We start from the raw sequence: 27,383 nt of genomic DNA, 5'->3' as shown, positions 1-27,383 counted from the left end.
CACATCTGCGAGATAGACTCCAGGAACGACCAAGTTGGGCTGATTGAGGCTAATGCAAGCCAGGCGTGCAATCGCGATCGATGGTAAGTGGAAGCCCAACTGTCATCGTCTGAGACGTGAACATAGTATCTGTACGCTCAATGACGCCATTACAGAACACCCACTCAAAAGGGGGGTCTTAAAAGACTGCTGTTGCCTGCTCTCTATGAAGAAGATGTTTCCTAGTAAAAAGTATCATGCCCACCCCAGGAGAGACAGCCATATCTCATGTCGACTTTAGCAATCCCTGGATTATGCTTGAGGCAAACAGAGGGTAATCCTGGCAAGCCTCCGATGCCGTGTGTACGCTCGGACCACCTCACGCATTGCTCGTCGCCATTAGCAGCCGCATGCATCCGAGGAATGCTCAAAGAAATGCCTTTGACTTGAAATCTGGTCTAGACCGTCTCCTGGGAAGAAGAGTGTACTGGATACTTCCGAGTCTAGCTGATTGGCTCTGTTCTGAGGGTCTGTACCACAGAAACTCAACATGACAGCGGAAACAAACATGATCGCCGTGGGGCCCGGCGTTAAAGTCTCAAAAGGTCCGATGGAGTTGACATTGCGAGACTGTACCAGTGGCACGAAGGATTACGGTTTGTACGTGAATTAGGGTCATTCACTAATACACCTGTTCGGCTGTGACTAATGGACCTTGAACGCTGGGGAAACTTGTTCAGGCTTCTTCCAATTAGGCGGCATCCCTAGCCGGCCGAGGGGGCCCCTTTTTGTTCGCTAGCAATTCCATCTCCCTCCCAAAGAACTTAAAGCAGACTCACCTGGCGTTAAACCCGATATACCTCTCAGCGCTGGGGCAGCATAATTGTCCTAACTAGTTCCTGAAGCATGCAGCATGGGCCCCTCTATCACCAGTCCAAGAGACTATTGGTAAAGGAAGTGAGTGATCCACAACGAACGGGAATTGGGTATTTGGACCCGAAATGTGACACCATCGAGGTCCAAAGACAGTTTGTCCAATGGTGTATTTCCATTTGGTCCGGGGGCACCGATGGAAAGTTAAAACCGAACCAGTATACGCATATGTGTACGTGACTGGGATAAAACAAGCACTTCCGTGAGAGCAGATGAATGGGCTTGATGCACAGCGATCGATCAGTGATTGGTAACCCCAGACCCGCAATTTATACATACTTCTTGAGCCTGCTGCTGGTGGGACCTTGTGGAACATGGGTCAGCGAGCATCCAACCACCGAAATACCACAGCTGGGGACATTTCGTCCTTTTGTACAACGCCGGCCCTGACAACGTCCGTTGTGGCTGCTCAGTAAAACTTTATTCAGTCGTCCAACTCGGTATTTGACATCAACCCTGTCCTCGAAGCTCTCAAGTGTTAGATGTTGCCCAGTGTATAGTCCGTGGGGTCTATAAACTCTGATTTTTCAGTTTCAGGTAACCATTAAAAGACGGATGGCCGCCCAGCACGCATACGTAGGCCCTCACACCTCCTCTACCACTGTGTCGGGTCATCTTGAGACAAGGCCACCCTTGGGGAAAGGACGAGTCTCGGCTAGTTATCCCAGCTACTTCGATCGTGATTCCCACTTCTGCAACGCAGCAAAAGGCGTTGCCGGAAGCGTAGTTTAGCACCATGTCCTTGCAAGGGTTTAACGAAGATGCATCTGATAGCTCGATGTGAATTTGGACTGTCTTTGAAACAGGAGAAGAAGACCGGTTGGCGTCATATGGATATCCAGGATCTACTGACAAATCAACACAGTCGAATCACAACAGACCAGACTTCCAGACCATGATCTATCGCAGCAGCCCTACTTGGGCCTTGGACCTTCGGCCGTACGTTCAGGGTTCAGTGCAAAGTCGGACAGCTAAACTTGTTCAAGTTGGCAACAAGGACTAGCTGAATACACTCTAATTCCTCCAAGGCGATTCATGGACCAAGTCTCACATGTGCAAGGTTAGCCATGACTTGGTGAAGCACTGGTCGTGACACTGTTAAGGAAATGAGCCACAGAGCCAAGTGCTAAAAAACCCGATCAGGACGAGTTCCACCAACTATGTTCGATTTCGGCTGGAAAGTCCCGATCGACGCAAGCTACACGATCTGGTAATTGTCATAACGTCTCATCTACATAGAGGTGAGAGCGGACCGGGGTCGTATGGTCTCCACACTGATCACCCCGTGCATATATGCGCTGTTCGATTGACGGTCCTCGTTGCATATGGAAGGAAAGTGAGCTTTCAGGGACATGGATTGCGTAAATATTGGACGGATGAGGCCGGTATTCCGCGACCCTAATGCAGCCCTGTCTGCGGGGTTCAACCAACTGGCCTTCCTGTTCATTGTCAAAAGTACAGAAGTTTTGGCTGTTCGCTGACAGTGATACAAGTCTGCTTCTGTCCCCTCGTTCAATTACCGCCTCAACCTCATCTAACCTCTGTCTGATGCCAGCAATTGGTGGTGATATCCATGCTGAAGTCAATTGTGGCTATTCCTTCTTCTGACCCTCAATCTGCAACAATACGTCTGCATCATCCCATTCATTACAAAAATGCGAAACGCCACCAGAAGCCCCCAAGCCACTGGAGATAGCAGTGGTGACATGGGTCATCATATTGCCGGCATCACCAACAACAAATAGTCCTGGCACACTTGTCGAGTTCATAGGCGGCTCAGTCTTGATAGTGGTTCCGTACGGGGTAGTTGCGGTGGCGAGCTCAAGCTGGTCCACGAATGATGCCGTGGTGCTCGAGAGCTCTGTAGTTGGCTTGTGGAAGATCCAGCCGAAATGTAACGATTCCTGAGTTTCAAAATGAACATGAACCCCTTGTTTTGGATCTGCAACCAGCTTTGACACTGGCCGTTCGTCGACTTCAATGCCGTACGCGGACAGGACTTTGAGTGCGTTACTGATGCTTTTATCCTTCTCAGGGTTGGCGGGCCCGTTGGTCAATACTCTGACCAGCGATTTCCCAGAAGACGGTGTTCCTTTTGATCCTGGAGGGTATGATTGGAAATGGGCCATGGTGGCCATTTTGATGGACATCAGATTCACATTTGGATAGCACAGAACGGCCTTCAGCTGCTGATATCGTTCGTGGCCATCGCAAAACAGGCACTGATAAATATTCTGAGGCCAGTTCTCTCGGTAACCAGGTAAGTCGGGGAATACGTCTTTAACACCGGTGGCCAGAATAACAGTTCGCCCTCTCCATTCACGTCCGACGGAATCTGACACTGAAAAGATGCTATGCAAACCGTTGCTGGTTTGTGATCGGGAGACTTTCACAATGGTAGCCTCGACGAATTCGGCATGACCGTATGCTTCGATTTCTTTACGACCAGCATTCCGAATCTCTTCGGGCGATTTCCCGTCGTGACCTAGGATTGCATGAGCTGCATGGATGCCTGCGTTTCGATATGTCGAGTTTGAGAAGATTGCACATGTCCGATGGACACGGCCAAGTCCTAAGGCGGTCGAGAGGCCAGCCGGACCAGAACCAATGATGAGGGAATCGTATAGCCGCGCCATAACGGAGCGGATAGCCTTAGACAGTGGTCTCTTGTTGAGAATATGAGTAAAGAAGTTTTCTCTGAAGTGTACGAAAGATGGCGTATATGTGTACACAAAGACCGAGGATCACTTTGAATGCAATGGGGCCTTGATATATGTCTGAGGTAATGAGGCTGGGCATCAGAATGTCTCCGAGTGCGGAACACGTTTGTCTCCGGTGATTTCTAAGAAGGTTGTTATTGAACTTTGGGGGGCCTTAAGTATACCATTACGCCATTAGAAAGCCCTCGAGTCAATCATGCATTTATTCAATAGGGTATGAGGTTGTCATGGGCATGTGTTGGAATTGGGCGCCTCGGACTCAACTGCCTTGGAGTCGAGCGCCTGAAGCGATGATCAAGTGAGATCGCTTGATATTCACGACGAAACTCACAGTATGAATCATGTAGCATAGCTTAAGCGTGATTAAGAATGCACGCCTTGCCGTTTCGCAAGTCTTCACCCGCAACGATCATTGCATTGTGTTCTGCTGCAAATGTCGAATGCGAGGGGTCAGGTTAGGATCGAGGTTGAGGTGAGATTGTATCCGAAGCCTGAAAGATCCGCCGTAGACCCCATTTTACAGAGGCTAATCCTAAAATGGCAAGCGGGCTTTCGGAGCTTACCCTGCCGTGACAATTTGGAAGGAATGAGGTTGATGAAAGGGGTCGGTCGCCCTTGCCATATGCGTTGTGCGTCCTCGCCCTCGCAGTTCTGTCACCGGCAGCCAGTCAGTGCCAGTCTTTGCCAGTCACAATTCACCCCTCGAAATCTCCTCCTCATGGTCCCTGGCCGATACAACCCGTCTGCCTCCACTATTGGCCAACTAACCACCAAGCCTGTTCCGTCTAGAGGATTGACACGTTGCCCGCGTGGAGATTCTTCAATCGTAGCCTGCATTGGTGCCCCTTCGGCTTGCGGCACCCTTTCGCCAAAACGCAAGCAATGCCAATAAAGCACTTGCACCTCACTTTCGTCACTATAACCCACTACCTTGAGCACGGGTTTGACAGTACCGACATGTAATCATCGACCACAGATCTTCTTGGCTTGACCGTCCATCTTCTCTGTTCCCTCATATCGCAGAAGCTTCGACTTTGTGGGAGACCTGGAGTGGCATTCCTTTCTCACGGCTCATTCTACGTTATCCTCGACTGTCACCTACATGCGCCACCTCAGATCCGACGCAACGCCATTGACAGAGCCCCTGGGGCCGTCATGTCGATAACAACTACACCTTAAGCTTCGACTCCACTCCGCAGCAAATGACACCTCCTCCCTATACAGCAGAGCCTGGACATTGGTTCTTGCGCGGCGTCCAGTCGGCCATCTTTTACTACATCTCCTTCACCCCTTGTCTAGAATATCAGCACAAGCGCAAAAGACGGAGGGAGGCAGAAGCTCAAGCGCAAGCCCACAATGAAATAGTCACTACTCAACCAGGTCTCGTTCGACAGCCCGGCCCCTTTCAAACCAACGAGACATGGGCAGAGGAGTTAATGCTGGGTCCTGGACCACCAAAAGGTTGGAAAGCCGACCGACTGTTGCAAAAGTTGAAGAAGAGCGAGTCTATAGAGCCACCGGAGGCGGTTGGTGGTTCAAAATCACCAGAACTACCACAGCTTCATGATCAAGCGACGAGGTCTTCTGCGGGCCTGTCTCCAACATTATCACGCCCATCCACTGCCTCCTCCTCGAGCGACACCGAGAGTCATTCCTCCAAGCCTCGCGATGCTACGTCCGGGGTTAGTCCTAAACGCCCTTCGATGGACAGAAGACTGTCGACAGCTATGGAGAATATCAAGGATTCATTGAAATCCACCTTGCATACTGATACATGGAACTGGAAACGCTACGATCGCGAAGACGAGGTTCTATGGGGCTTCAGTGAGAGAATGACCCGCATGTGGAATCGGGCGACTGCAGGGGCTCTTCATGATGAAGGTGGAGATGCTCAAGCCCGAGACGAGACTTTTCAACTACGAAGACGGGCTCCGACAATGGAGAGTGATCGATATGACTATCGTCGCGGCAAAAACCCTGCTCTCAACGATCTACATCCGCCGCCTGTGTCACAGTTGCCCGCAACGAGAGACGAGGCTGCATGGATGATGTTGCCTCCACCAAGCGCAGCAGTCATGGCTGGTCGAAAAAGGCCTGGGACCGAACTCGAGATGCGATGGCCGTTGGCAATTATCGGCAGGCCAATGAAAGCAAATGAACCGCTAACACGACCGCTGGCTCACACTCTGTCTCGTGACAATTTCGACTGCAATTCGGACCAAGATATTATGGAGATCCACGAGATGGACTACGAGTCTGATGAACCGGAGGTCGAAGACGAGGAGGAACCTGCGCATGAAGTGCGTGAACCCTCGCTAAAGAGGGAACGACCTGATTCTATCAAAATAAAACACCTTTCTGACCCGATCATGAGGCCAATGTTGGCGCACACCAAAGCTGCCACTGAGGATGACTTGTCTTTGCTAAACAGACGAAGCTCTTGGCAGATTCACTATTTGATCTCATCTGACGAGTCGACATGATTAGGGCGAATATATGTTTTGGGCTTGAACTTTTGGTGGTGTATCGCTGGCTACATGCTGAGGACAAGCTCTGATTTGTTTAGCGATCCAGTCGAATTCGGGCGTAATTGTGAGCGTTTGAGCACATCTTGGTCATTGGAGAATTTCGCCAGGATGTTTAAATATACTTGGGTCTATACTATGTCATGAAAGCATGACCAAAATTCCATTGATATGTGGTGGCGTACTCCGTGACTCCAACGTTAGACATTGTGTATAGTCTGGTGGCATTGCTAGGCATTGTAAACAGACCTCCTACTTAGGATGGCATGGATGGGTAGGTACCTAGGAGAAGATGCCGGTTTCGGGGGCATTGCGCCTAAACCGTCGCTATTTAGGGCTAATATGGTGTAGTCACTTCGATTGTTCAGACCTGCAGTTGCCACCTACGTTAGGCAACTCCGTGGATGCCTCCTTATCTGGGATGCTAGCCCTCAGCCACCTACATAGCTTGTCAAGGTCGCTGGTTCACATGGCACATCGTGATGGCATCGAGATTTGGTTATCTTTTGAGTTACAATCTCATGATAAAATTGTGTTATTTGTACATTACTTGCACTCCACATGGTGGTGCGTCAGAAGGAACTCATCCATGACGCTATCCATTAGCATCATTTAACTGTGTGAGACTTTTTGGGGTCGCTACTGGAAGGCCGCTCTCGCTAAGAACGTCTCAATCCAGAGGCGAGCCCCCAGAGCTACATGGGGACTGGGCCACGCGACGAACATGCCTATAAAGGAAAGGTTAGGTGGCAATTCCCACCACCAAGAACGCGGACGAGTAGGTGCCCGTGCATACAATGAATTCTACTTATTATAGGCATTGACTGTTGGAAGACCTGGTGCCACGAGCTATGTTTTACGACTGGCGTTGTTACGTTATATTAGGTACTACCTAGTACTTACCTAGATAAGCATACACACATAGTACGTTAGGTGTACTTTCGATAGGTAGATTAGGATTACTGTATCCCCCCATCGGCCCCTGGACCTCATCGTTAGGTACAAAGACAGACCACCTTGCAACCTTGGCCCTCTGACAGATATTCGATCAGACTCGCCAGGACCAGATGACAATCCAGTCTGTTTCGCTTCCATCCCCTCCCTCGCATCCCCTCGTCTCCCCTCGATCTCCAGTCGACGCCAACGATTTCTATATCCTAATCCAGGCCGGAGTACTCTGTATTCTTTGGTTCCATTATTCTACCCCCCTTCCCGAATCTCCCAAACTGCGACTCTGCGACACTCTGGTGAGATTTGGTTCCACTTTGTCCTCACCTACGCAGCTCTAAGCCTCTAACTTCCGAGTACAACATTTTGCACGCCCAAGCTCAACCCTTCGACGCGTCACGGTCTTTCATATCACATCATCCCACCACCGTCTCTCTTCCCCCTTGACCTCCTCGCCGCAACCTGAACCTCAACCTCGACTTCACTCTCTCCCATTTCTTCAGTCCCTTCTTTGCTGAATATTCAACTCCTGGTCGCTTGCCCCGCCACTCCTCACCACCGTGCCCGCTGCCCAGACTTGACAATACCTTGGCCGTCATATTCAATCTATCCCTTGCTTGGCTACGGTCACCACTATTCCCCCTCGAGCTTGAGCAACGCTTTCGGAGCATTTGTTTGGAGTTCAAGGCTTAAAGGGATCATCCTTGATACTCCCATCGTCGTCTCTCCTCGACTCCTCCTTTCTCCCTATCCTCTACAACATCGCGCAAGATGTGGTCCACAGCCGCATCGTGGGTCGCCCTTCTGGCTCTGACCGCAGCCTTGACCAAATACTACAACCCTCAATTGTTTGACAGGCTGACCCAGCAAGCGGTCCAGGCTTCAGAATCGATTGCTTCACCAAAACCGGCCGAGAAACGTCAGAAAACGAAGCGAACACATACCAGTCGAGTGGGACCCACCAGTGGGACCTCGACACCGACCAGTGCCGGTGAAGGCGTTGCACATAAACGCAGAAAGCTGGCTTCATCCACAGCTGGTCATGAAAAGCCAGTCCAGCCAGCTGCGGTGAGGCAAAGCGAGGCAGTCGAAGACGACGAAGCCTCGATGAGCAACAAGGATTTTGCTCAGCGTCTCTCCAAGACACAGGCTGGAACGTCATTATCAGCCTCAAAAGCAACGGGGACAAGCAAGAAAGAGAGGCGTGCTGCGAAGAAGGCCAGAGGTCCGACAGGGGGGCTAGAGGCATCCGCCATCTCGACGGCATCCTCCGTCACTGACGGGCCTGATGCTGAAGATGACTTCTCTCCTGTAGGGTCCCCTTCAACGGGTCCAGTGTCTACGGCGCCAACCTCTCGTGCGGATGATGTGTCGGATATGTTGGAAGCTCCAGCAGCCAAGCCCACCACGCTTAGATTGACCGACGTCAAGGAGAAGATCAAAAGCCTTCCCAAGACAGGCAGCAACAAGTTTGAGCCTGTCTTGTCAAAGAAGCAACGTCAACGACAGGCGAAGCAGGCAGAGCAAAAGGCTTTGAAGGAAGAGTCGGATCGGCTTCATGATGCTAAGAAACAGCAACAATTACGGACGGCCAGGACTGCCGCTGGAACTTCTAACCAGACCAAGGCAGACAACTTCGCAGCGAAGCAAAACGCCTGGCAGTCTGGTAAGCCGACAACGTCAGGGACTTCTGGTCAGACAGCAGAAGTTCGACATGCACCATTGTTGGACACATTTGACCCTGTAGGTGAATCTGCGAAACCTGTCAACGGAGCTGTGTCGTCGGAGCCACTGTCCAACATCACCAACGTCCCAACCGAGGCGACCAATGTCAACCAGGTTCGGAAGGAACAAGGAGAGTCCAAGACGAATGCAATGGCGGCATCCAGTCGAGAAAAGGTATCACGACCTGAGCTACAGGCAAAAGCAAGCTGGGCAGACGAGGTCAACGACGAGGAACAGGATCAATGGGCCAGCGAGCTTGTGCAAGACGAGAAATGGGAATCCGTTACCAGCAAAAAGGGCAAAAAGAAGGCCAGAAAGGATGTCGAGACCAGTAGCGAAGCCAGTTCATCGGTGCCAAAAACAACAGTGACCGAGACCAAGTCATTGACCAATGGACTCAAAAGCAAAGAGACAGTGAAAGCGAAAGTCGATTCGGGAAATCGGTTCGCGTCTATGGAGGACACAGGTTCTTCATCATTTAAAGATGCTGATTGGGAGGCATAGTGTGAGTGCTACCTGAACAATGCAGAGTGGTACACATGAAAGCATCAAGGGTCGAATTTAAAACATTTGCAACATTGTCATTGTATGGGATGGTTGAAAATGGGAGCATTGTTGAGTGCAGTACTTTAAAGGGACTGGCAGGCATCCAAAGTCCAAAGGTTGGCGGAGAAAGACACCTGGTCCAGGCGCTAGGGGGTGGAAATACTCGCTCTATGTCTATGTAGGCGCAAGGAGTTGGTTGCAAATTCACAATTCCTTTTTCTCGTCCTGGACTCGAGCAAAAATGCATTGTATTGATACCCTCACACGATCGATCGATCGAGCAGAGAATGCAGAGCAGAGCAGATAGGTCAAAACTTACCGGACAAGAATAGGAACCTGTTGCCCAAATCCCCCGTCAGCATTGTGAGGCTGAGGTCGTGGCGATCTGGCGTGGCGAGAGGAGGTTACTAAGGAAAGTATAGACCTTGGCTTAAGTCCGGGTGGCCTAGGACTTTAGGTGGCTTCGTGGACCCTAAAGGACGGGAGCTTCTTGTCCTGAGGAATGATTTTGACTCGAAAGCCAGAGTTGCGGTAGCTGGTGGAGACTTGATTGGTGGATGGGCGTAGTGGGTTTTTTTGCGGTTTGGTGCTTTTGTGTGTAGACAGCGTGTTAAGTTTCTCGCACTTGCTGATGGAAAGGGAGGACCTCCGTCACAGGTACTTACTACTCCGTAAGTACTCCGTAGGCAGGGTGAGGTAGATTTGGTGGGTAGTAGGTCATTTACACCAAGTACCTTAGGCACTCCGCAGGTACCTATCTACTACTACTCCGTAGTAGTATGCGTAGTGTTATTATTATTCCCCATGCCGTGCTGAGCCTGTTGCTCCTAAACCTGTCATCAGTATCACTATAATCGTCACTTGTTTGAACCAAGTTCTGCCACAATCCACCTTGCTCGCTTCGCGTCCGAAAATTCCTCTTCAACTCTCTCGAGGAATTCATAAAGATCGACACCTCGATCTCTGCTCGATCTCTGCTCGATCTCTGCTCGATCAATAATCCCTCTCAGCTTGTTGATAATCTTACCTGGTGGAAGAACAGTGCCACTTGACAGCAACCAATAACCCTACGGCCAAATTGCCTGCTCCAGAGCTTCTGCCACTTTGACATTACTCCGTACTACCTCCTCCCAAAGTCACCAGGTGCCCCACGCCTTCCAAAACCTTCCTGGCAGGTCCTCATCTGGCCTCCCTTCCTTCCTGCACAACAATAAAAATACACCTGTCAACTACCTACCCTCGCATCCTACCACCTTTCTCCTCCATTCCTGTTCGCCTGCTATTGCATCGACTCACGCGTCATACATGGCGCAGATACGAGGGACCGCAGGTTATAACCTGGGAATGAACAACCAGTTTGCTTCACAACGGAGTAACGATGCTACCAGTGATCCCAGTCCCCTCGATCAGATTCGGGAGCAGACCAGCAAGATCGAGGACTGGCTGACCAGCATCGGCGAGCCACTGAAACCGTACGTGTTGGCATTGAGACCACAACCCATTATTCACGTCTAACCCTTGGATATCTAGATACGTGCCAGCCATCGGCCGATTCCTCATTGTCGTCACTTTCCTCGAAGATGCTCTTAGAATCATCACCCAGTGGAGCGATCAGCTCACCTACCTCAGAGACTTCAGACACAGTAAGCATTAGCACGAGGTGGAAAAGGGTACTCGAATCTATACTAATCCCTTTCTGTTAGTTCCTTGGGGCATCACGCATCTCTTCCTCATTTTCAACGTTGTTGTCATGTCCACTTGTTCAATCCTGGTCATTATGCGTCGCTATGGAGAGTATGCGGTCGGAGGCCTCCTCACCGTCGTTGTCGTTCAGGCTCTCGGTTACGGTCTCATCTTCGACCTGAACTTCTTCCTACGAAACTTGTCCGTCATTGGTGGCCTTCTCATGGTCCTGGGTGATAATTTTGTCAAGAAGAGCCGCGTTTTTGCAGGCCTACCCACAATCGACGAAAAGGACAAGAAGATGTATATCCAACTCGGTGGTAGAGTCCTGTTGATATTTCTGTTCATCGGCTTCGTCTTTGCTGGTGAGTGGAGCATTTGGAGAGTCCTGGTCAGCTTGATCGGCTTCATGGCCTGTGTCATGGTCGTGGTCGGTTTCAAGGCAAAGTTGAGCGCTATCATTCTCGTCTTGCTTTTGAGCGTCTTCAATATTCTCGTCAACAACTTCTGGACGGTAAGTCTTACGTTTAAGCTCATCCGCCCCCATCTACCCCTGTGCCAGTGTCTGACTGTTCTCTTTTAGCTGCATCACAATCACCCACATAAGGACTTTGCCAAGTATGACTTCTTCCAAATCCTGTCTATCGTTGGCGGTCTACTCCTCTTGGTCAACATGGGACCTGGCCAGCTCAGTGTCGACGAGAAGAAGAAGGTCTACTAGAACGATTCCTATCTCCCCACAACTGAATTGCGGCCGTGGGGCAACTCGCCAACGTCGACATGTATAACGATGCGCATGAGATCATGCAGATCATGAGAGAAAAGGTGGTGCATGAGACAGAAGAGGCTCATGCATACACGCCGATCGCCAGATATCAGACCAGACTAAGGCGACAGTCTGTTGCAGACCCGAGGCATTTCCAAGAGGGGTCTGCTTGGGTTTGCATCGCCTCGACAGCAGCGTAGGTTCTGGATTTGTGTGCAAGGGCACTGGGCGCCGGCTTAAGCATCGACCAAAATGTGAATGTCATTGTAGATTAGCGGTCATATCTCTGGTACGTAACAAATGAGGTCGAGGGCCATGTGTGTCTTCCCAGGCCACCTGTGGAAAAGTCTGCAATCAAGTGGAAGAATCAAAATGACAGTTTGAAAGCAAATTTTTCTCTTTCGTGGCATCATGAAGTTACGAGGGGAAGGCGCTCATTCTGTTGTGGCTTCAAATCTCGTTACTCGTTTACCGCTAGAAAGACATCTGCTCTGCGCGTGGTCAGCACCAACAGCTCATCAGGTGCCAGATTTGTCGTTTCAGCTGATTCGGTTACCATGAAATCGCCAGGAATACGAGACCAAACCCCGCAGTGTCAGAATCACAACCAAACATCAAGAGACCTGTTGGCAAGCTGAAGCCGCCACAACGCCTCTTCCCATCAGGCTGTGTGACAATCGAAGGGAATCCTTGCCTTCACGGCTGAGGAGGAACCACAGACAAGAAACATATAAGGCTTGATCGCTAGGCTGCCATCGGGAGGTTGAATCAACGTCTCGTCTCTCTCCTCTCTGCTTGCCCCCCTTCTTCAGAACGAAATTGTTGCTGCCTTGCTTCAAGATGGCCACCACTAGCCCAAGAGAAACATACGGCGTATGGGCACTCAAACCATTTGGGTATGAACGAGAACGACATGAAGACGACCCGCAGGACCCACATCTGTTGCTCTATTTCCGAGACCCTCAGAACCCACGGCGAGCTGAGTTCAAGTACAATGTAGCAATCAACGTCAAATCCAAGGGCTTTCCATCGGAGCTTGTCTATGCCATTCAAGATCCATTCGACCATAAACCAACCATCAAGGTCCTCGAAGAGCTCGATCTAGGCTTCCACGCTGCAACAGGAGTGCCCGACACTCCCACGGCGACGTCGTCACTCTCACTGGACTACCTGCGCACCCCAGATCTCATCTCCATCACCAAAACCGGCAAGATCCTTCCACACGACGTGCCTGGGCCCGATAATGACCTCCTGGACAGCCTTGAGCCCGTGATCCAGGCCGCCATTCGCAACCAATCCAAGATGTACATCTTTGGCTTCCGCTACCGCGATGGGAAGGGCTTGCACAAGGTGCACATGAATCAAGGGTCGGTGGGCTCATTTGCGAGTCAGAATGCAGTCGGAACGGACGGTGCCATTATTATACATGATGAATCGGGCTGGAAGGCAGTCTTTTTGGCATTTGCTAGTCAGAAAGTGCCGACCGATGGAATCAAAGGGAATCCAGAGCCTGGTGCCAAGAGTCTGGAAGAGTTGATCTGATAGGGAGACAAACAAAAATTCCGTAGATGATCCCCAATACAGCCAATATTTACTTGCAAGCTTAGAGGTCGAGTCAAAGAAGGACAACATCAACAACGTCCGTCCGGGCAATGAAAGGGGGATATAAATGAATTGATAAGCACGTGATTGCCAACCCCGGAAGAATACCATAATCCGTCTTCCGACCTCCGACCTCCGACTTCCGCCCCTCCTGCCCGCAGTACTTTGGCCCCTCGAAACTCATTTCTCACTACTGCGTAATGATTCGATTGATTGTAACGTCGTGCAGTTGACCATCCACCCATCTTTTTCAATAACAATCTAAAATCTCTCCGTCTCGGAGACGGCCGATGAACCTACCTATGCTCCACTAATCCTTGAATTCAAAATAATGTGACCCTGGTTGTTGATCAGCATTCTAGTGGCGACGTTGCTTTCTTCTTGTCCTCCAGTTCACTACTGTAGGCCCAGTCCTGATTGATGCTGGAAGCCTGAAGCAATACGAACGACGGTTGCCACCCAACTCAACTCCGCTCTCGCCTTATCTTCCCAGGCCTCTCAAGGTCTTGGCCAGGATAGTCATCTCACGTTACTTGCTGTTGGTCTGGCAAGAGTCAAGACCTCCTATCTCAAGCGGACGTCCTACCTGAACTGGACTGTCCTCTTCCTCATTCGTGTGAGATCCTATAAGAAAGAGGGTAACAGCTAGAGTCAGAGTCACAGTCGACCCATCTCCCAGAAACAGGTCACAAGTTCCAACCACAACCCCCAAAGCCGTCATGGCGCCTAAGAACCGTGTCATCATCGACACCGACCCTGGCGTTGACGATGTACTAGCTATCTTGTACGCACTTGCGTCGAAATCGTCCGATCTAGAGGTCGTGCTGTTGTCGCTGACTCACGGCAACGTCGACGTCCGGTCATGTCTACGCAACGTGGTAGCCGTGTTCCACGTGCTGGAGAAAGAACTCGCATGGCGACGGGAGAAGAATCTACCCGAAGGATTCGAAGGGATCAGGCACTTCAAGCCAATTGTGGCCATTGGCGCTGAAGAGCCGCTGCAGGACCAGATCGAGAGCGATTTCTTCCACGGCATCGACGGACTAGGAGGCATCCACGCGAGCCATCCACATCATTTCACCCCAGAAGAAGAATGGGCCCATCTCTTTGAAGAGCCGCCGCCAAACCCTGACCTGACACGACTCGCAGAGTCCACCTCCGCTGGGGGTACCGACCTCCAAAACCCTACGCAATCATTCACGCCCTCACTCCTACCCGCACACCAGGAAATCCTACGGATTCTGCGCGAAAACGAGCCTGACACCATCACGCTGGTGTCGATCGGTCCATTGACGAATTTTGCATTGGCAGCGGCCGAAGACCCGGAGACGTTCTTACGGTGCAAGGAAGTGGTGTCCATGGGAGGCACGGTGGTGGATCTGGTTGGCAACGTGACGCCAGTGGCCGAATTCAATGTCTACGCAGACCCCTATGCAGCGGCACGTGTATACGCGCTGACGAGCCCGAACCCAGCGTCGACGATGCCACCGCCAGCCAAAACCGATGCACCGTCGGCGCGTCTACCCCCTTATCCGGCATCACTGTCGCGCACTCTGAATCTGCGGCTGATGGCTTTGGACCTGACTGAGCATCACATGCTAAGTCGCAGACAGCTTACACAGGCCGCAAGCGAATTGGCCGCCGCCGGCTCGCCGCTCGCACAGTGGATGATGTCGTTCATGACGCCTATGCTCGACAAGATGGAGCGGCTGCATCTCGGCCATGAAGGCGACGGCGCCGCTCTCGCCCTCCATGACCCGATGTGTCTCTGGTGGGTTACGAGCCAGACACATCCGGGCTGGGTTGCCAGCGAGAAGAGTCCTGAAGACGTGCGTATCGAGACCCAAGGCCAGTGGACTCGCGGTATGACTGTTGGGGACCGTCGCGCTCGTCGTCGTCGTGGCAGTGATGGTGAGCGGTCCTACGACCGAGATAATTGGCTCGGAAACTTGTCGGGAAACCGTGTCTATCGCATGGTCAAGAGTCCTGGCGTGGATCTTGCTGCCGTTGAGTTTCTTGACACGATACTCGGTGTCAAGGATAAATAAGTGAAAGACCCGTCCTTGAATAGATGGATTGATGGAGGGATCGAATGATGGATGGATGGATGTGGCATGTTGTGCCATGCTTTTCATCAATTGGGTATTGGGGGATATGGCTTCCCTCATGTTTTCTCTTATGAGCGATTCACTCCAATTGGCCTTCTCGACTACCTAACTGCCAAACCATGATTGAATGCGACTGATGAGGCATGACTGTGTGAAAACTCATCCTATTATCACTTCCACTACGTCTCGCTGATACTATTCCAAACGCTACAATGCTATCATCCTACACTTGGCCACTCCCGTCAATATTTCTAGTCCAGACCAAACCAAGACCCCACCGACCCTGCAACTTTTTACATCTCTGCTGTTTTCCCCGTTCAAATTCACGATGCCACGAGCGCCATGCTTTTCTTGAATGAAACGACTTTTGCCACTGCCAAATTTGGTTTTCAACCCGCTACACAATTCCATTTCGCTCGCTGACCCTGTAGCAGTCTCGTAAGGCTGAGTATATGCATCAATTCAAACCTACACCCCATCATTCACATTTGTCAAACACTTCAACTCGCAGTCGTCAACACATAGGACGTGATAGCATCCATTCTTTCCTTGGTCAGCTTCAAGCTGATGATCAAAAGTTCCCGGGCCACATCGGAATCTTGACTTTGCATAGCTTGCCAATTCTTGTCATCCAGTTGCCACGCGATGCTGTCCTTTTCCGCCACCATGGTTGCGGTCCGCGTGGTCTGCGAGAAGAACGGCAACTCCCCGCACGGTCGTCCAGCAACAATCAACTCCGAATACTTGCCCTGTGGTAGATCGTACTCTGCGCGAAGGATTCCTTCCTCGAGGAGATAGAACCCATTAGGCGAATCACCCACATTGAAGAGTACAGATCCCTTTGTGAATGTAACCCGTTCAAAATATGGGATGGCCCGGTGCCAGAAGTCTTCATTCTTATTCGTCAGGTCTGCCATGATTTGCAACAGCAAGGGCAACGGCTGCTTAAAAGAATGCCACTTGCTTGCGGTAGAGCTATCCTCATCGAGTGTCGACTGTGCCACCTGATGGAGCATGTTTCGTCTCGGTGAGCTCCCCATGAATTCAGCCTTGTAGGACTGTGGCAAATCCTGACTCTGAGAACGTGGCACATCCAGGTGGGAGGCGATGCGTTTAGTTCTTCGGTGCTCCTGTTGTCGGTACAGCGCCGTAAGAAGTCTGTTTTCGCAATGCTCCAAAGCGACATTAAGATCTCCAAAGAATTCCACCCCCGATTCATCTTCAAACAAACCGACATTTTGAAGGGCCTGTCCAATTTCGCCATCAACATCCAAACTGCTGATGACTAATTGAACGCCTCTTTTTTGAAGAAGTCGATTGATCCGGGTGAAGGCTTCTGCAGCAGAAAAATCGATCCCACTGATTGCGGCCATGTCTAGGACGAGGAATCGGAGGGGGCGATCGGTAAATGCGTCTTCCTCGAGAAGGGCACGCACGCGATTCTCAACTCCAACAATCGTACCAAAAAAGAGGTAGCCTGCCAACTTGATGAGAAAAGTTTGTTGACCAGTCTCCCTGAGGAATTTGAGTTGGACAGGAGGACGTCTGACCAGCGACTTGGCCACTTGTCCAGAGTATGTTGCACGGATAGCAGTTCTTCTGGATGTTTGAACGACAAAACTCAGAGCAGCCAACAAAATACCGACCAAAATGCCGACGACAAAATCCCAAACCCCCATAGTGACGACAATGATGACAATGGTGGTGTATTCCAGTTTGTGAACCTTTCCCCAGGTTCCGACCAGAGCCTCTTCGAGCAGTTCAATTCCGAGGAGGAAGATGAGAGCTCCGACAACCATGATGGGGATGAAGCCGATAATGACAGGGCCCGCCAAAAGAATTCCAAAGGTGGCAGCTGCGAGCATTAGACCTGCTAACCGGTCGTTGCCTCCACTGTCCATGAACAACAGGCTGTTTGTGTACACCAAATAATTCTGGACACTTCCAAAAAGTCCAGAGACGCAATTTGATAGACCATGAGCGACCAATTCGCGGTCGACATTGAGGTTATCTTCTCCGGTGGAAATTCCAAGAGCAGGGACATTGATGGGGACATGCAAGACACCAAAAAAGGTCAGAGCAAACATTGCAGGAATGGTGTCGGCTAATGCTCCCCAATGAACAGCCTTGAAGTCATACAAGGTGTAGAAATGATACCAGGGGTTTCCGGCTGGAGGGGGGTCAAAGACCCAGCCGTGAGAGTGAAAGGTACTCATTGGGATGTCCAGGGCAAACTTGAAAAAGTAGAAGATGGCACCGACGGAGATGAAATAGCCGCCGACCAGTAGATTTGACTTGACAAAGCGCTGGAAAATGTTCAAGATGACGGCGAGCACAAGAGGAATGACCCAGAGGAGGATGGTATCTCCGCGAAACAGTTGCTTCAGAGTGTCGAAATTGTATTCGAGGTTCCCCGGCAACCTGGCCGAGACTTCGAGTCCGGTGGCCACCAGAAACCAACCGACACCTCCGATGCAACCGATCAGGATATGACGAGGGAAAAAGCCAATCAAGGAACCCAGGCCAAATGCTCCCATCAAGAAAAAGACGAGACCGGTAAGTACGGCGCTAACGGAAAAGGCGAGGATGGTGGTAGCCAGAACAGACTTTGGATCATCCTCGCCAACTGTGTTGAGAATTGTAAAGGCCATTTTGTGGAAAAATGGCACGACCTCGATCATTTCCGAACCAATGCCACCTCGGAAAACCGAGGCGCCGGAAGAATAGATGATTTGAGCGACAATTGTGCTGACATAAAACATTGAAATGCCGTCGGAACCTAGGTCGTCGAAGATTGCGTTGCCCAAAGGGAACAAAATCATCCCATATGACAGAGCGTCCAGAATGTTAAGGAGTAGACCGAGAAAAACAGCAGGCAAAAGAGAGACTGGGTGGGCGACGGCCTCGTGGTAAATGGTGCGTGGGTTCCACGTCTTTGGATGAGAAAGCGTGTAGAGGCATGCCTTTGTGTTCTCAAGCGTCTTCCTCCATTTGTCCTGATGTGACCTCTTGGTTAGGTGTTGACGTTCAAGGTCATTCAACTGGCCATACTGGACGGAAGACCTCCGGTCTCCAAGAAGGCGTGTCCGCTCACTGGGTTCTGCAGGCTGGATGTTGTCTTCTCTTGTTCTCGTCTGAGGAGAATCTTGTACATGTTTGTTCTTTTCGTGGCCATTTGGAGCTGATTCAGGCTCGTCTTGCGGAGCATTTTGGATCATCATGGTGAGCTCAGATATGGGATCTTGGGGTTGGCCGTCTTCTGACTCCTGGGGGGAGACTGGTTCTGAGACTTCTTGAATTGGATCTGGGTGTCCATCATCTGAAGATGCGTCCGAGGCTGGCGGGGAGCTGCCAAGGTAGGAAGCACTGTCGTTGAGGGCAAAGGCAGCCAGCTCTGCGGTTTCTTCTCGGAGGTCGGCAGAAGAGGAGTATTGAGGAGGATCAAGTTGACCATGAAATGAACGGCGATAGAAACTTCTCGCGGGGGTTCTGGCGACGGTTTGGCTGGAGGCTGAACCCGCTCGAGCACGTCGAGGAGGGTTGGGACGGTCAGTGATTGACGCAGGGTTCGACTCGTCTATGGAGGAATCATCTTGGGGTTTTCTCGAGGGAGATGCGGCAGACATTGAGGCTCGAGAGACGGCCTTGGAAAAGGTGGAGCTATGGCGGGCATGCTGCCTGCCCGTATTTGAGGCTGACGACATGTTTGGGTGTTATACAGAAAGCATAGTGGGTGGATAGGTGCACATGCAATCGGGATTGAGGACCAGGAGTCTCGCAGAGTGTACTCTGTAATTGGGCGGGGATGGGAGGATCCGGTAGTCCAGTCAGCAAATGCCGTGGCGGGTTGCGCGAAGAGGACTGGGATATTCGCAATTCGTAGTCGGTCGGGGTGAGGGTAAAAGTCTGTCTAGACGACGGAAGTGAATGCAAGAACTTGATGCAAGTTGCAGCAGGGTTTGTTGGGTTGTTTTCTGGGTGGAGCAATTACGACTTCAGGCGTCATGTTCCCATCGTGCCCTAAGCCCATGTGGAGATTTTTTTGAGGACTGGTGAGGGGAAGCCTAGAACACTGATAAGGCTCGAAAGAATCCTTGTGAATTTCGATTCGTTTTGAAGGCCGAGGATCATAGACTGACTTGGCATTGGCTTGTGGCCAAACCTGTACAGGGTATTGCTGTCAAGAACAGGACATTAGTGACAGTGATTTGAGGTATGTATGACCTCGAGAGAGGGTGAAGATGAATGGATAGGCCGAGATAGAACAATGAACGTCTGAACATTCAGGCACGATCCAATGAAACAGGAAGAACGAGTGAACTTGACAGGCTATTACGAGCCGAAGAAGCGAACTAATGCTGCAGAGCTAATCCAAGGAAGGATGCAGAAGAAAATTTAAAGTAGCATTTGGACAAGATACGAGCCAGTCGGAAGATGGGGTGTGAGAAAGAATGGAGGCGTTGTTGGTAGAGGAGATGGAGTGACTGAAGAGATTTGCAGGGAAGGATGAGACGGTCCCCCAAGGTCATCCATCACGTGCAGTCAGCAGATGGCATTTGAGGCGAAACATGGAAGGTACGAGTGGTGATATGACAATCCATCGTCGCTTCCTGCCTTTGACTAGACTCGCAAAGGTCGATCACAAGGAAAGTGCAACCTGCAGCTCAATCATTGCCGGCACTAAACCTGGGACTACCGCAACAAATAGGTACAGGTACTTACGCGTATGCAGACGCAGTTATGCATGGTGGGTAAGTCCCTCTAAATTTTTCTGTATCACTTTGTGTTGCATATCACACGTTAGGGCCGAGGGGGCTACGGCTATTCCTGCAGCACAGATAGCGTAGAATCCAGACCCTCGAAGCCTCTCTGAAAGCTCATTGCCCGCCTCTGGTCACGCAACTCTCTCGCTTGCTTTGAACACCCCGCATTTTGGCTCTTTAGGGAATAATCATCAACCGGAGCTTAGGCCCGAGGTCCCACTCGAACCGCTATCACAAGAGCCCGAGGGCCAAAACCGATGCCAGTTGCCCAGCCGGCCCCTCGGGCTCCTTGGACACCCTAAGTTACTCCATTCATCTTTCGGAAGGCGTGACCATTGGACGCGGAGTCAAGTGGAAGGCATGCGAATCCAATTGCTCCTTCCCTCTACGGAGTACATGTGGATGCTCGCAAACGGCAAGTCCAAAGAGAGATTCGAGGCAGGAGCGACTTTGACCCCTAAGCGAAAACAGAATCGAGGAAGCGGATCGACTTCCGGTCTTCTATCTGATGTATAGTCTCACTCGAATCGCTATTGAACATTCGCCTGGCGTCACATTCAAACCATGGTGTCAGGGTTGTCGTTCTTCGAGCCAAACCACCAGGCGTTTCTTGATGATTACCCCTACCAGTCGACAACTCCCCGCTTCGGTCACGCACAAGTATCTCAACCCTAGCTTGCCAAACATTTCCACCGCATACTCCATTGGAGCCTTTGCACAGATCGAGAGGGGCGTCCGATCTATGAAGTGTGACATATCCAGCTCGTCCTGTGCGGGTTGATCAATCATGTTTGGCTCGGCCTGCAGAAGTCGAACTTGGCCTCCTTGACCAAAGCCCTCACCCAAGGTATCCAGACCAAACTCCAGTTCTCCCTCCGCCAGATAGCCTTGAAGCAATCCCTGTTGCGTCAAGACAAGTCCAGCGTCCATGAGTCCACGTCTTTGGAGCTGATGGAGCTTCTCTTTGAGTATGGCCATCGGAACCACTCCACTTCGAGGCACTTCGACCGTGATCTCTCGCATGGTCTGCGCTGGAGGTATCAGTTCCTCGACTAGGTACACGTCCTTTTGCACTAGCTTGATGCTATGATCCAGGTCCAGGAAAGGATGTCCTAGCACCGTCTGAGCAAGGTCGTAAACCCCATTGTGCTCCAATGCATCCGCAACCCACTTGGCCACCATGATCCCTATCATGTTAGGCACGATAAACTCCAATTCTCCTGTGAGCTCGAACATTATCACGGCCAATGAGATGGTCATACGACTGACTCCAGCCAAAAATGCCCCAGCCCCCACCATGGCAAAAATGCCAGGCGATATGCTGCCAGCGAGGAACGGGAGTTGCCCAATCAAACGACCAAAGAATGCCCCTCCATCTAGTGCAGGAATAATGATTCCGGACGGGACTTTGATTCCAAATGTGACGATGGTGAGGATCAGTTTCACCAAGGTTCCATACGCTAGCCACCCGAGATATTCTGGCGTCGGCTCGGCGTGGCCTTCCTGCACACAGACATACTCCCTCCTGGAGTGGTCCCCGCAGTCAACAAGCAGGTTCTTGATGATGACATCGCCAGGTTCTCGAGTCAGAGGGTTTGGATACTGGAGCAATGCTGTAGCAAGCACGACCAAGAACACCTCCAAAACTGGATAGTTCTTGATTATGCTATACTTGCGAAAGTTCCGTGACCAGAAGAAGTTTGCCTTGCAGAAGACTCCACCAAAGATACCGCCCGCGATACCGAGAAGCACAAAGACAACATAGTGATATGGTTGATATGTGGTTCCATAGTTTGTCTCAAAAAGAACCAGTTTGCCTGTACCGGTTGGGTTGAGTGCCTTGAGGGTCATGGCAGCAAACATCGAACAGATGAACGCTCTCCACAGCACCTTGCGAGGAAAGTAGGTCGAAATCTCTTCGTACGAGAAAAGTACTCCTCCAATCGGGGCTCCAAAAGCAACCGAAAGGCCACTTGAGCAACCCGCAGACAGCATCTCTCTTAGTTTCCGGCCATTGTCTCGATACTTTGGGAACTGGATGGCAACGAGGTAGGATACGCACGTGGAGATGTGCACAAATGGGCCTTCTTTCCCCAGACACATCCCCGTCGACACTGCAAAGATCGATCCCACAGCCTTGACGATCAAGACGTTGAGGTCGAGAAAGTGTGGAATGACAAAGCCTGAAAGAATGGTCTTGATCTCGGGAATACCACTGCCGGCAGCCATGTAGATGGACTTGCCCATGGGGGCGGTATCTTCAGGACCGGATCCATCGCCGCGGTTGTTCTCTTGTGGGGGACCTTTATCTCCAGACCCAGGTGCAGTGGCAGGAAGAGCCCTCTTGGTCGTCAGGGTGACAGTGCTGCTGATGATTCCAAACAGTATGGCAAGTGTGACATAGACACCAAACCTGTGCCAATAGTTTGAAGACCAAAACCTCCAATCAGAACAAGATTCTGAGGAGGAATTGAAAGGCGACTTTGAAGTACAGCACATTTCTCGACTTGCCAGCCAATTGGTCGAGCAATACCCTGTCTTCCAGTCGCTGACAGTGGCGACAGCGACGTCCACCAAGAACGCCACACACGCTGTCAACGTCCCAATCAGCGCAGCGGCAATCCACCCCTGACACGAGTCGAAAGCCGATACAAGAGCGTTTCGCAAACCCTTTCGATTGTGAATCGTGCGAAAACGATATGAGTCTTTGACCTGTGGAAGATGTCAACGATATGCATGCTGAGAGTGACAACAAATCAAAAGGAAGTTCTTTACCAGATCATGCAACCAGTCAATCGTGGTATAGTCGTTATATGGGAGGCGTTCGCCGACGGCAGTTTCACCGAGAGCCTGCTCATCCTTGCTGAAAAGCGACGATATTTCAGGCGCATGAGCCACCGAACTCAACCTACGATCACGGGCAAGGAGGTGAGTTCGCTCATGAGCGGCTTCTTCATCTGCAGCCATGCTGGCAGGCGGCGGTCAAGAGTCACACTACTTAGCATTTGTAGGAAGACACGAGAACACAGCCGCTGAGAGAGAGAGGCTGTGTGAGAGAGAGAGCCTTTATATGGCACTTGCTGTATGATTCAGATAAGTAAAAATGAAACAAGCCATGTCAGTGACATGGCGCCTGGATTGCGTACAATCTCATCGTCCATGATGTATTCCCTGCCCATTTCTTGACTGCTCCGGGGAAATAGAGATCTGAAAACCCAGAGACGTCAGAGCCTCCGCGGCGATGAGCCACTGAAAACCAGGGACAGAGATAAGAGCCCGTAACCACGGTCATGCACCGCCAAAGTCTGGACTGGCCTGACTCGCCTGAGTGGCACGACTGGGATCTGCACTGACACCGAATGCCCAAAGATAAGGCCGAGGGTGAAAGCCAAGCACCTGCGATCGACACTAACTGGACCGCGCTGGGCCGTGGGCGTGAAGGCCCCTCGGCCTATCACAAACCTCGGCACACTTGCCCTTGATATTTGATTGCTATCTTCTCCTGACAAGGCTGAACACAACCACAATTCACTTCCTTAGTCCCCTGGCCCCCTCGCCTTCAACCTTGCGTTGATGTTCACATTATTTGCAGAATTGGAATGAATCTTGATTCTTCAACATTGTTTATGATTTTACAACGTGTCTGGCAGGGCATTCAATCTGCCCGTTCATGCCATCCATGACCATGAAGTTGACCCAAAGAACGCTCAACGCTCGCCATGCATCGCTCATTTAGAAACTGAACAAACCACTTCTCCTTTTCCCAATAGGATAAACAATCAAAGCGCTCATGTACAGGCCGACGCTGATCCCAATCGCCACCTGCACCATCCCATAACCCACATTGAAAATCGTCCCACCATACACATCGGTCGAAGTCCCGTTCTGTGCATTCAAAAAGCCCGCCGTGCCGTTGCTGACGATACTGACCCCAGTCGCGTTGCCACTGATCTGGTTGGCACTCGTGATGCCCGCCACCAAACTTCCACTCGCCGCCAACCCGCTCGGCACCTGGACAAAGATTGAAGGCAGCATGGCTGCAGCCGCCAACCCATGAAAAAATCGGCTGTACAAGTTTGCCATGCATCCAACCACAAAAGCTCCAATAGCATTCGACACCTGGATGTTGTTGGCAATCCGGGTGGAAATCCAAAAGTTGGCCTGATATCCACAAAAGGCAATCAGTGCCATGACAGGAACCTGCCGCCACTTGGCCTGGTTGATAAATGCCAGACAGACGGCGAAGATAGGGACCCAGAGGAATCTTGTATAGATAAGTATGTAATTAAGGTCCGACGCATCCCACCAAGGCGGAATGTCACATGTTACATCATCTTGAGCATCGGGATAAACAAGGCCTAATGAACCGTTAGCAAGGTGATTTGTCGTAGACCTTCACAGTAGGAGCAGATACATACCCATCAACACAGTACCAATCAAGATGCCAAAGCCGAGGAAGAGCGAGTAGATTATTGCGTAGACCATGCGGACAGATCCGGCTACCAAGTTCTTGCTTTGGAGTTCCAAAGCAGCACAAAGGACCGTATAACCTGGCAGAATCAGAGCAATGCTGCTTTGAGCTATGGCAGAGAAGCAGAAGACTGGCTTGCCGTTGTGATAAATGGACCCGAGTCCTCGGGCCACAAAAGCAATCATGACTGAGGCCAGCACTTCAAAAACATGACTGAACTGACTAGACTTGGTCGTCACCACAAGCTGGAGGAAGCCGAGTGTGCAACCGAGGAGGAAACTTGGTCCAAAGTCGATCGGTCGTGCAGAAAAAGCAAAGGGGCCAACTGCAATAGCGGCGATACCATATGCGAAAATCCGCCAGATTGTCTTGTTGTGCGGAGGCTTCTTCATGACAATTTCGAGCTCGTCCGTTCCTTCTTGGGCCGTGTATTTCCCATGAATCACGAGTTTGTAGATTTCGAAAACATCTTTAAATCGGCCCAGCTCAACATTCTGCGATTCGCGGAGAAGCGTCACCTCGGTGCTCATGGTCAACTTGTCGTTGAGAGAGACGATCATGGAGCCTGGCAGGTATAGGAAATCGCCGTCGATGCCAAGCGCCCGGGCCGAGGTCTTCATGTATTCTTCAAGGCGATGAGACGGCGCCCCAACAGCCATCAGTGACCGTCCAAGTCGTTTTAGATATTTGCGGCAGGCAATAATCTCTGCCACATCATGGATGACCTGCTCCTCTTCCGCGCGACGGATCTGCTCTGACTTTGCGTGAAAATGCTGTTTGTGTTGTTAGAAGAGTATTCCTCGTGGGGACCAGAGACTCACGTTGCCGGGGTGTTTTATCATATCGACTGCGGTTGCAATCATGCTGTTTGACGATTTTGCCCGGTGTGTTGGTGGTCTCGGTACCGATCCAGCGGTTCCGGGAGCGGCGGGTGCCGCGGAAGTAATAGATGCTTGTGCCAGCAATGCAGCCATTGAACCCGTGGAATGGGGTCTTTGTTCGTACCATTTGGGTCGCTTTGAAGGTGTTGCACGACCAGAAGAATGCTCGGAGGAATTGGGGATACTAGACCCAGCTCTGGAATGAGCCTGAGAGTGTTTGTGGCGGCCATGGGTGGGCGAGTGTGATTCCACTTGATAATTTCGAGGAGAGAAGCCGCTATGGGCTAGATTGGCAAGCTTTGAAGAAAGGATGGCACCGAAAACACCAGGACGATACTCGTCGGGAGGGGGGATATAATCCACGTCGTGGAGGTACTTGTCTATAGCTGGTGTTGCGGTGCCTGACCTCGTATCTTGTGGAATGCCCAAGTTGTGCCCTTTGGTCAAGGTCCGAATGAGTCGTCTCGCCTCTTCGAGATTTTCATCGTCACGCTTCAATGGTTCGGGTTTCTCGACGTCAGATTCATCATCGGTAGTGTCATCGTGAATGGTATATGGCCTCTTGTCCCTGTCGAGTGATTCCAAAGGAACGTCGCCGACATTGACAAGCCAGTCGTCAAGGGGTCTTTGCGGAGGGGATAGATTTGGAGGTGTGTAAACTTCAGCCAACGAGTTAGTATTTCAAGGCCGTGGCGGGGCTTTACCATACCAGGATTGAACTGACCTTGCGGTGGTGCCATGAGAGGCGTATTGGAGCCTGATGGAGTCTTGTTTCGCCTTTCACCACTGCTTAGTTTGTCTGCGAGCCGACTAGCACGACTTTGAGCATAAGCAGCCGCTGCGTGAGTCCTCCCAGTCCAACTTGAAGACGACGGGATGTCGGTAACAACATCTGGGGTGGAAAAGTGGATTTCTGGTACCGTGCTCTCTGGATGGGTGTGACTCGAATCGACTGGCCTGTGGGGATTGCTCTCTGCCTGGTCATCTGCGATGGAGAACGTGACTTTGTGGGGAGGTCTTTGTGTTTGCCTGTCTGGTCGACGACTCTGTTGCCGGCTGGACTGTTGACTCGATTCATTGCTGGCATGCTCGGACTCCCAAGGGGATTGTGAGGAATGCTGGGTCGGAATGCCGTCTTTGGCTGATGAGTCGCCCGACATGTTGCTCGGCTCGACAACTGTCACAGAAAGGAAATGGCTTCACCTTGGGTGACGGATGGCGATATTGAGATCAGGCAGGTCGAAAGCGGGCGGGGGACATTGAATCAAAGCGGAGATAAAAAGAGAATGACGCCAACGATAGGAGGCATTTGGAGATCATAACATGATAGAATCGGGAGGCGTAGATATCATAACTAGACGTTAAAGTCCAAGTGGGAAAAATTGTAGGGAAAAGATAGAGAACAAGGGTAAAGGTTGACGAGTTCACGAGCTGAGGATGACAACGAGATGGAGGGGTGACGAGGACCAGTACACGGGCAGGGGAAAGATTTCAAGATTTCAATGGCTTACCTGACTTATGTCGATTGTGGCAGGAACAATTGGGAGAGAGGGACCTCGCTTACCTCATACAACCTCGGATCACAGTGGAGGCGACAAAACCCTGATGAGAGACATTATGCATATGGGTGACAACTCTACCTTGAGATGGGATTCGTGAGCTATGATACTAAGGTGACATGTGCACCGAAGCAGAGAGGAGGATATGAAACAAAAGTGGGAAGGATAAGCGTA

At 51.1% G+C, this 27,383-nt stretch overlaps 9 protein-coding genes across 11 annotated transcripts; 5 read left to right on the top strand and 4 right to left on the bottom strand.

The window, feature by feature from the left end:
• Positions 1-2,212: 2,212 nt before the first annotated feature.
• On the bottom strand, positions 2,213-3,639 carry PV10_08209 (uncharacterized protein). The gene has a single exon (XM_016373196.1). The coding sequence runs from the start codon at positions 3,546-3,548 to the stop codon at positions 2,505-2,507; it is 1,044 nt and encodes a 347-aa protein (XP_016220107.1). The 5' UTR covers positions 3,549-3,639; the 3' UTR covers positions 2,213-2,504.
• Positions 3,640-4,548: 909 nt separating this feature from the next.
• Positions 4,549-6,330, top strand: PV10_08208 (uncharacterized protein). The gene has a single exon (XM_016373195.1). The coding sequence runs from the start codon at positions 4,835-4,837 to the stop codon at positions 6,113-6,115; it is 1,281 nt and encodes a 426-aa protein (XP_016220106.1). The 5' UTR covers positions 4,549-4,834; the 3' UTR covers positions 6,116-6,330.
• An 875-nt stretch (positions 6,331-7,205) lies between these two features.
• Positions 7,206-9,717, top strand: PV10_08207 (uncharacterized protein). The gene has a single exon (XM_016373194.1). It carries the CDS (start codon positions 7,877-7,879, stop codon positions 9,332-9,334), a length of 1,458 nt encoding a protein of 485 aa, XP_016220105.1. The 5' UTR covers positions 7,206-7,876; the 3' UTR covers positions 9,335-9,717.
• Positions 9,718-10,681: 964 nt separating this feature from the next.
• On the top strand, positions 10,682-11,780 carry PV10_08206 (uncharacterized protein; the record flags this gene model as incomplete). Its single annotated transcript, XM_016373193.1, has 4 exons — positions 10,682-10,848; positions 10,907-11,019; positions 11,080-11,573; positions 11,643-11,780. 4 exons carry the CDS (start codon positions 10,682-10,684, stop codon positions 11,778-11,780), a joined length of 912 nt encoding a protein of 303 aa, XP_016220104.1.
• An 885-nt stretch (positions 11,781-12,665) lies between these two features.
• On the top strand, positions 12,666-13,367 carry PV10_08205 (uncharacterized protein; the record flags this gene model as incomplete). Its single annotated transcript, XM_016373192.1, has 1 exon — positions 12,666-13,367. The coding sequence occupies one exon, from the start codon at positions 12,666-12,668 to the stop codon at positions 13,365-13,367; it is 702 nt and encodes a 233-aa protein (XP_016220103.1).
• Positions 13,368-13,641: 274 nt separating this feature from the next.
• PV10_08204 (uncharacterized protein) lies at positions 13,642-15,811 on the top strand. The gene has a single exon (XM_016373191.1). The coding sequence runs from the start codon at positions 14,147-14,149 to the stop codon at positions 15,473-15,475; it is 1,329 nt and encodes a 442-aa protein (XP_016220102.1). The 5' UTR covers positions 13,642-14,146; the 3' UTR covers positions 15,476-15,811.
• On the bottom strand, positions 15,676-19,958 carry PV10_08203 (uncharacterized protein). The gene has a single exon (XM_016373190.1). The coding sequence runs from the start codon at positions 19,237-19,239 to the stop codon at positions 16,036-16,038; it is 3,204 nt and encodes a 1,067-aa protein (XP_016220101.1). The 5' UTR covers positions 19,240-19,958; the 3' UTR covers positions 15,676-16,035.
• An 845-nt stretch (positions 19,959-20,803) lies between these two features.
• PV10_08202 (uncharacterized protein) lies at positions 20,804-23,265 on the bottom strand (the record flags this gene model as incomplete). Its single annotated transcript, XM_016373189.1, has 2 exons — positions 20,804-23,010; positions 23,074-23,265. The coding sequence occupies 2 exons, from the start codon at positions 23,263-23,265 to the stop codon at positions 20,869-20,871; spliced, it is 2,334 nt and encodes a 777-aa protein (XP_016220100.1). The 3' UTR covers positions 20,804-20,868.
• A 615-nt stretch (positions 23,266-23,880) lies between these two features.
• On the bottom strand, positions 23,881-27,235 carry PV10_08201. 3 transcript variants are annotated; one of them, XM_016373186.1, is made up of 4 exons: positions 26,360-27,235; positions 25,591-26,309; positions 24,717-25,542; positions 23,881-24,656 (listed from the first exon to the last, which is right to left on the bottom strand). In XM_016373186.1, the coding sequence occupies exons 1-4, from the start codon at positions 26,808-26,810 to the stop codon at positions 24,031-24,033; spliced, it is 2,622 nt and encodes an 873-aa protein (XP_016220097.1). In that variant the 5' UTR covers positions 26,811-27,235; the 3' UTR covers positions 23,881-24,030. The 3 variants fall into 3 exon arrangements, with proteins under 3 accessions (XP_016220097.1, XP_016220098.1, XP_016220099.1); XM_016373187.1 differs by having other exon boundaries at positions 26,375-27,235; XM_016373188.1 differs by having other exon boundaries at positions 23,881-25,542; positions 26,375-27,235.
• Between the last annotated feature and the right edge of the window lie 148 nt (positions 27,236-27,383).

The sequence above is a fragment of the Exophiala mesophila genome (assembly GCF_000836275.1).
Source record: "Exophiala mesophila strain CBS 40295 unplaced genomic scaffold supercont1.6, whole genome shotgun sequence".
Classification (NCBI taxonomy): domain Eukaryota; kingdom Fungi; phylum Ascomycota; class Eurotiomycetes; order Chaetothyriales; family Herpotrichiellaceae; genus Exophiala; species Exophiala mesophila.
This window is presented reverse-complemented; position numbering and strand designations above follow the sequence as displayed.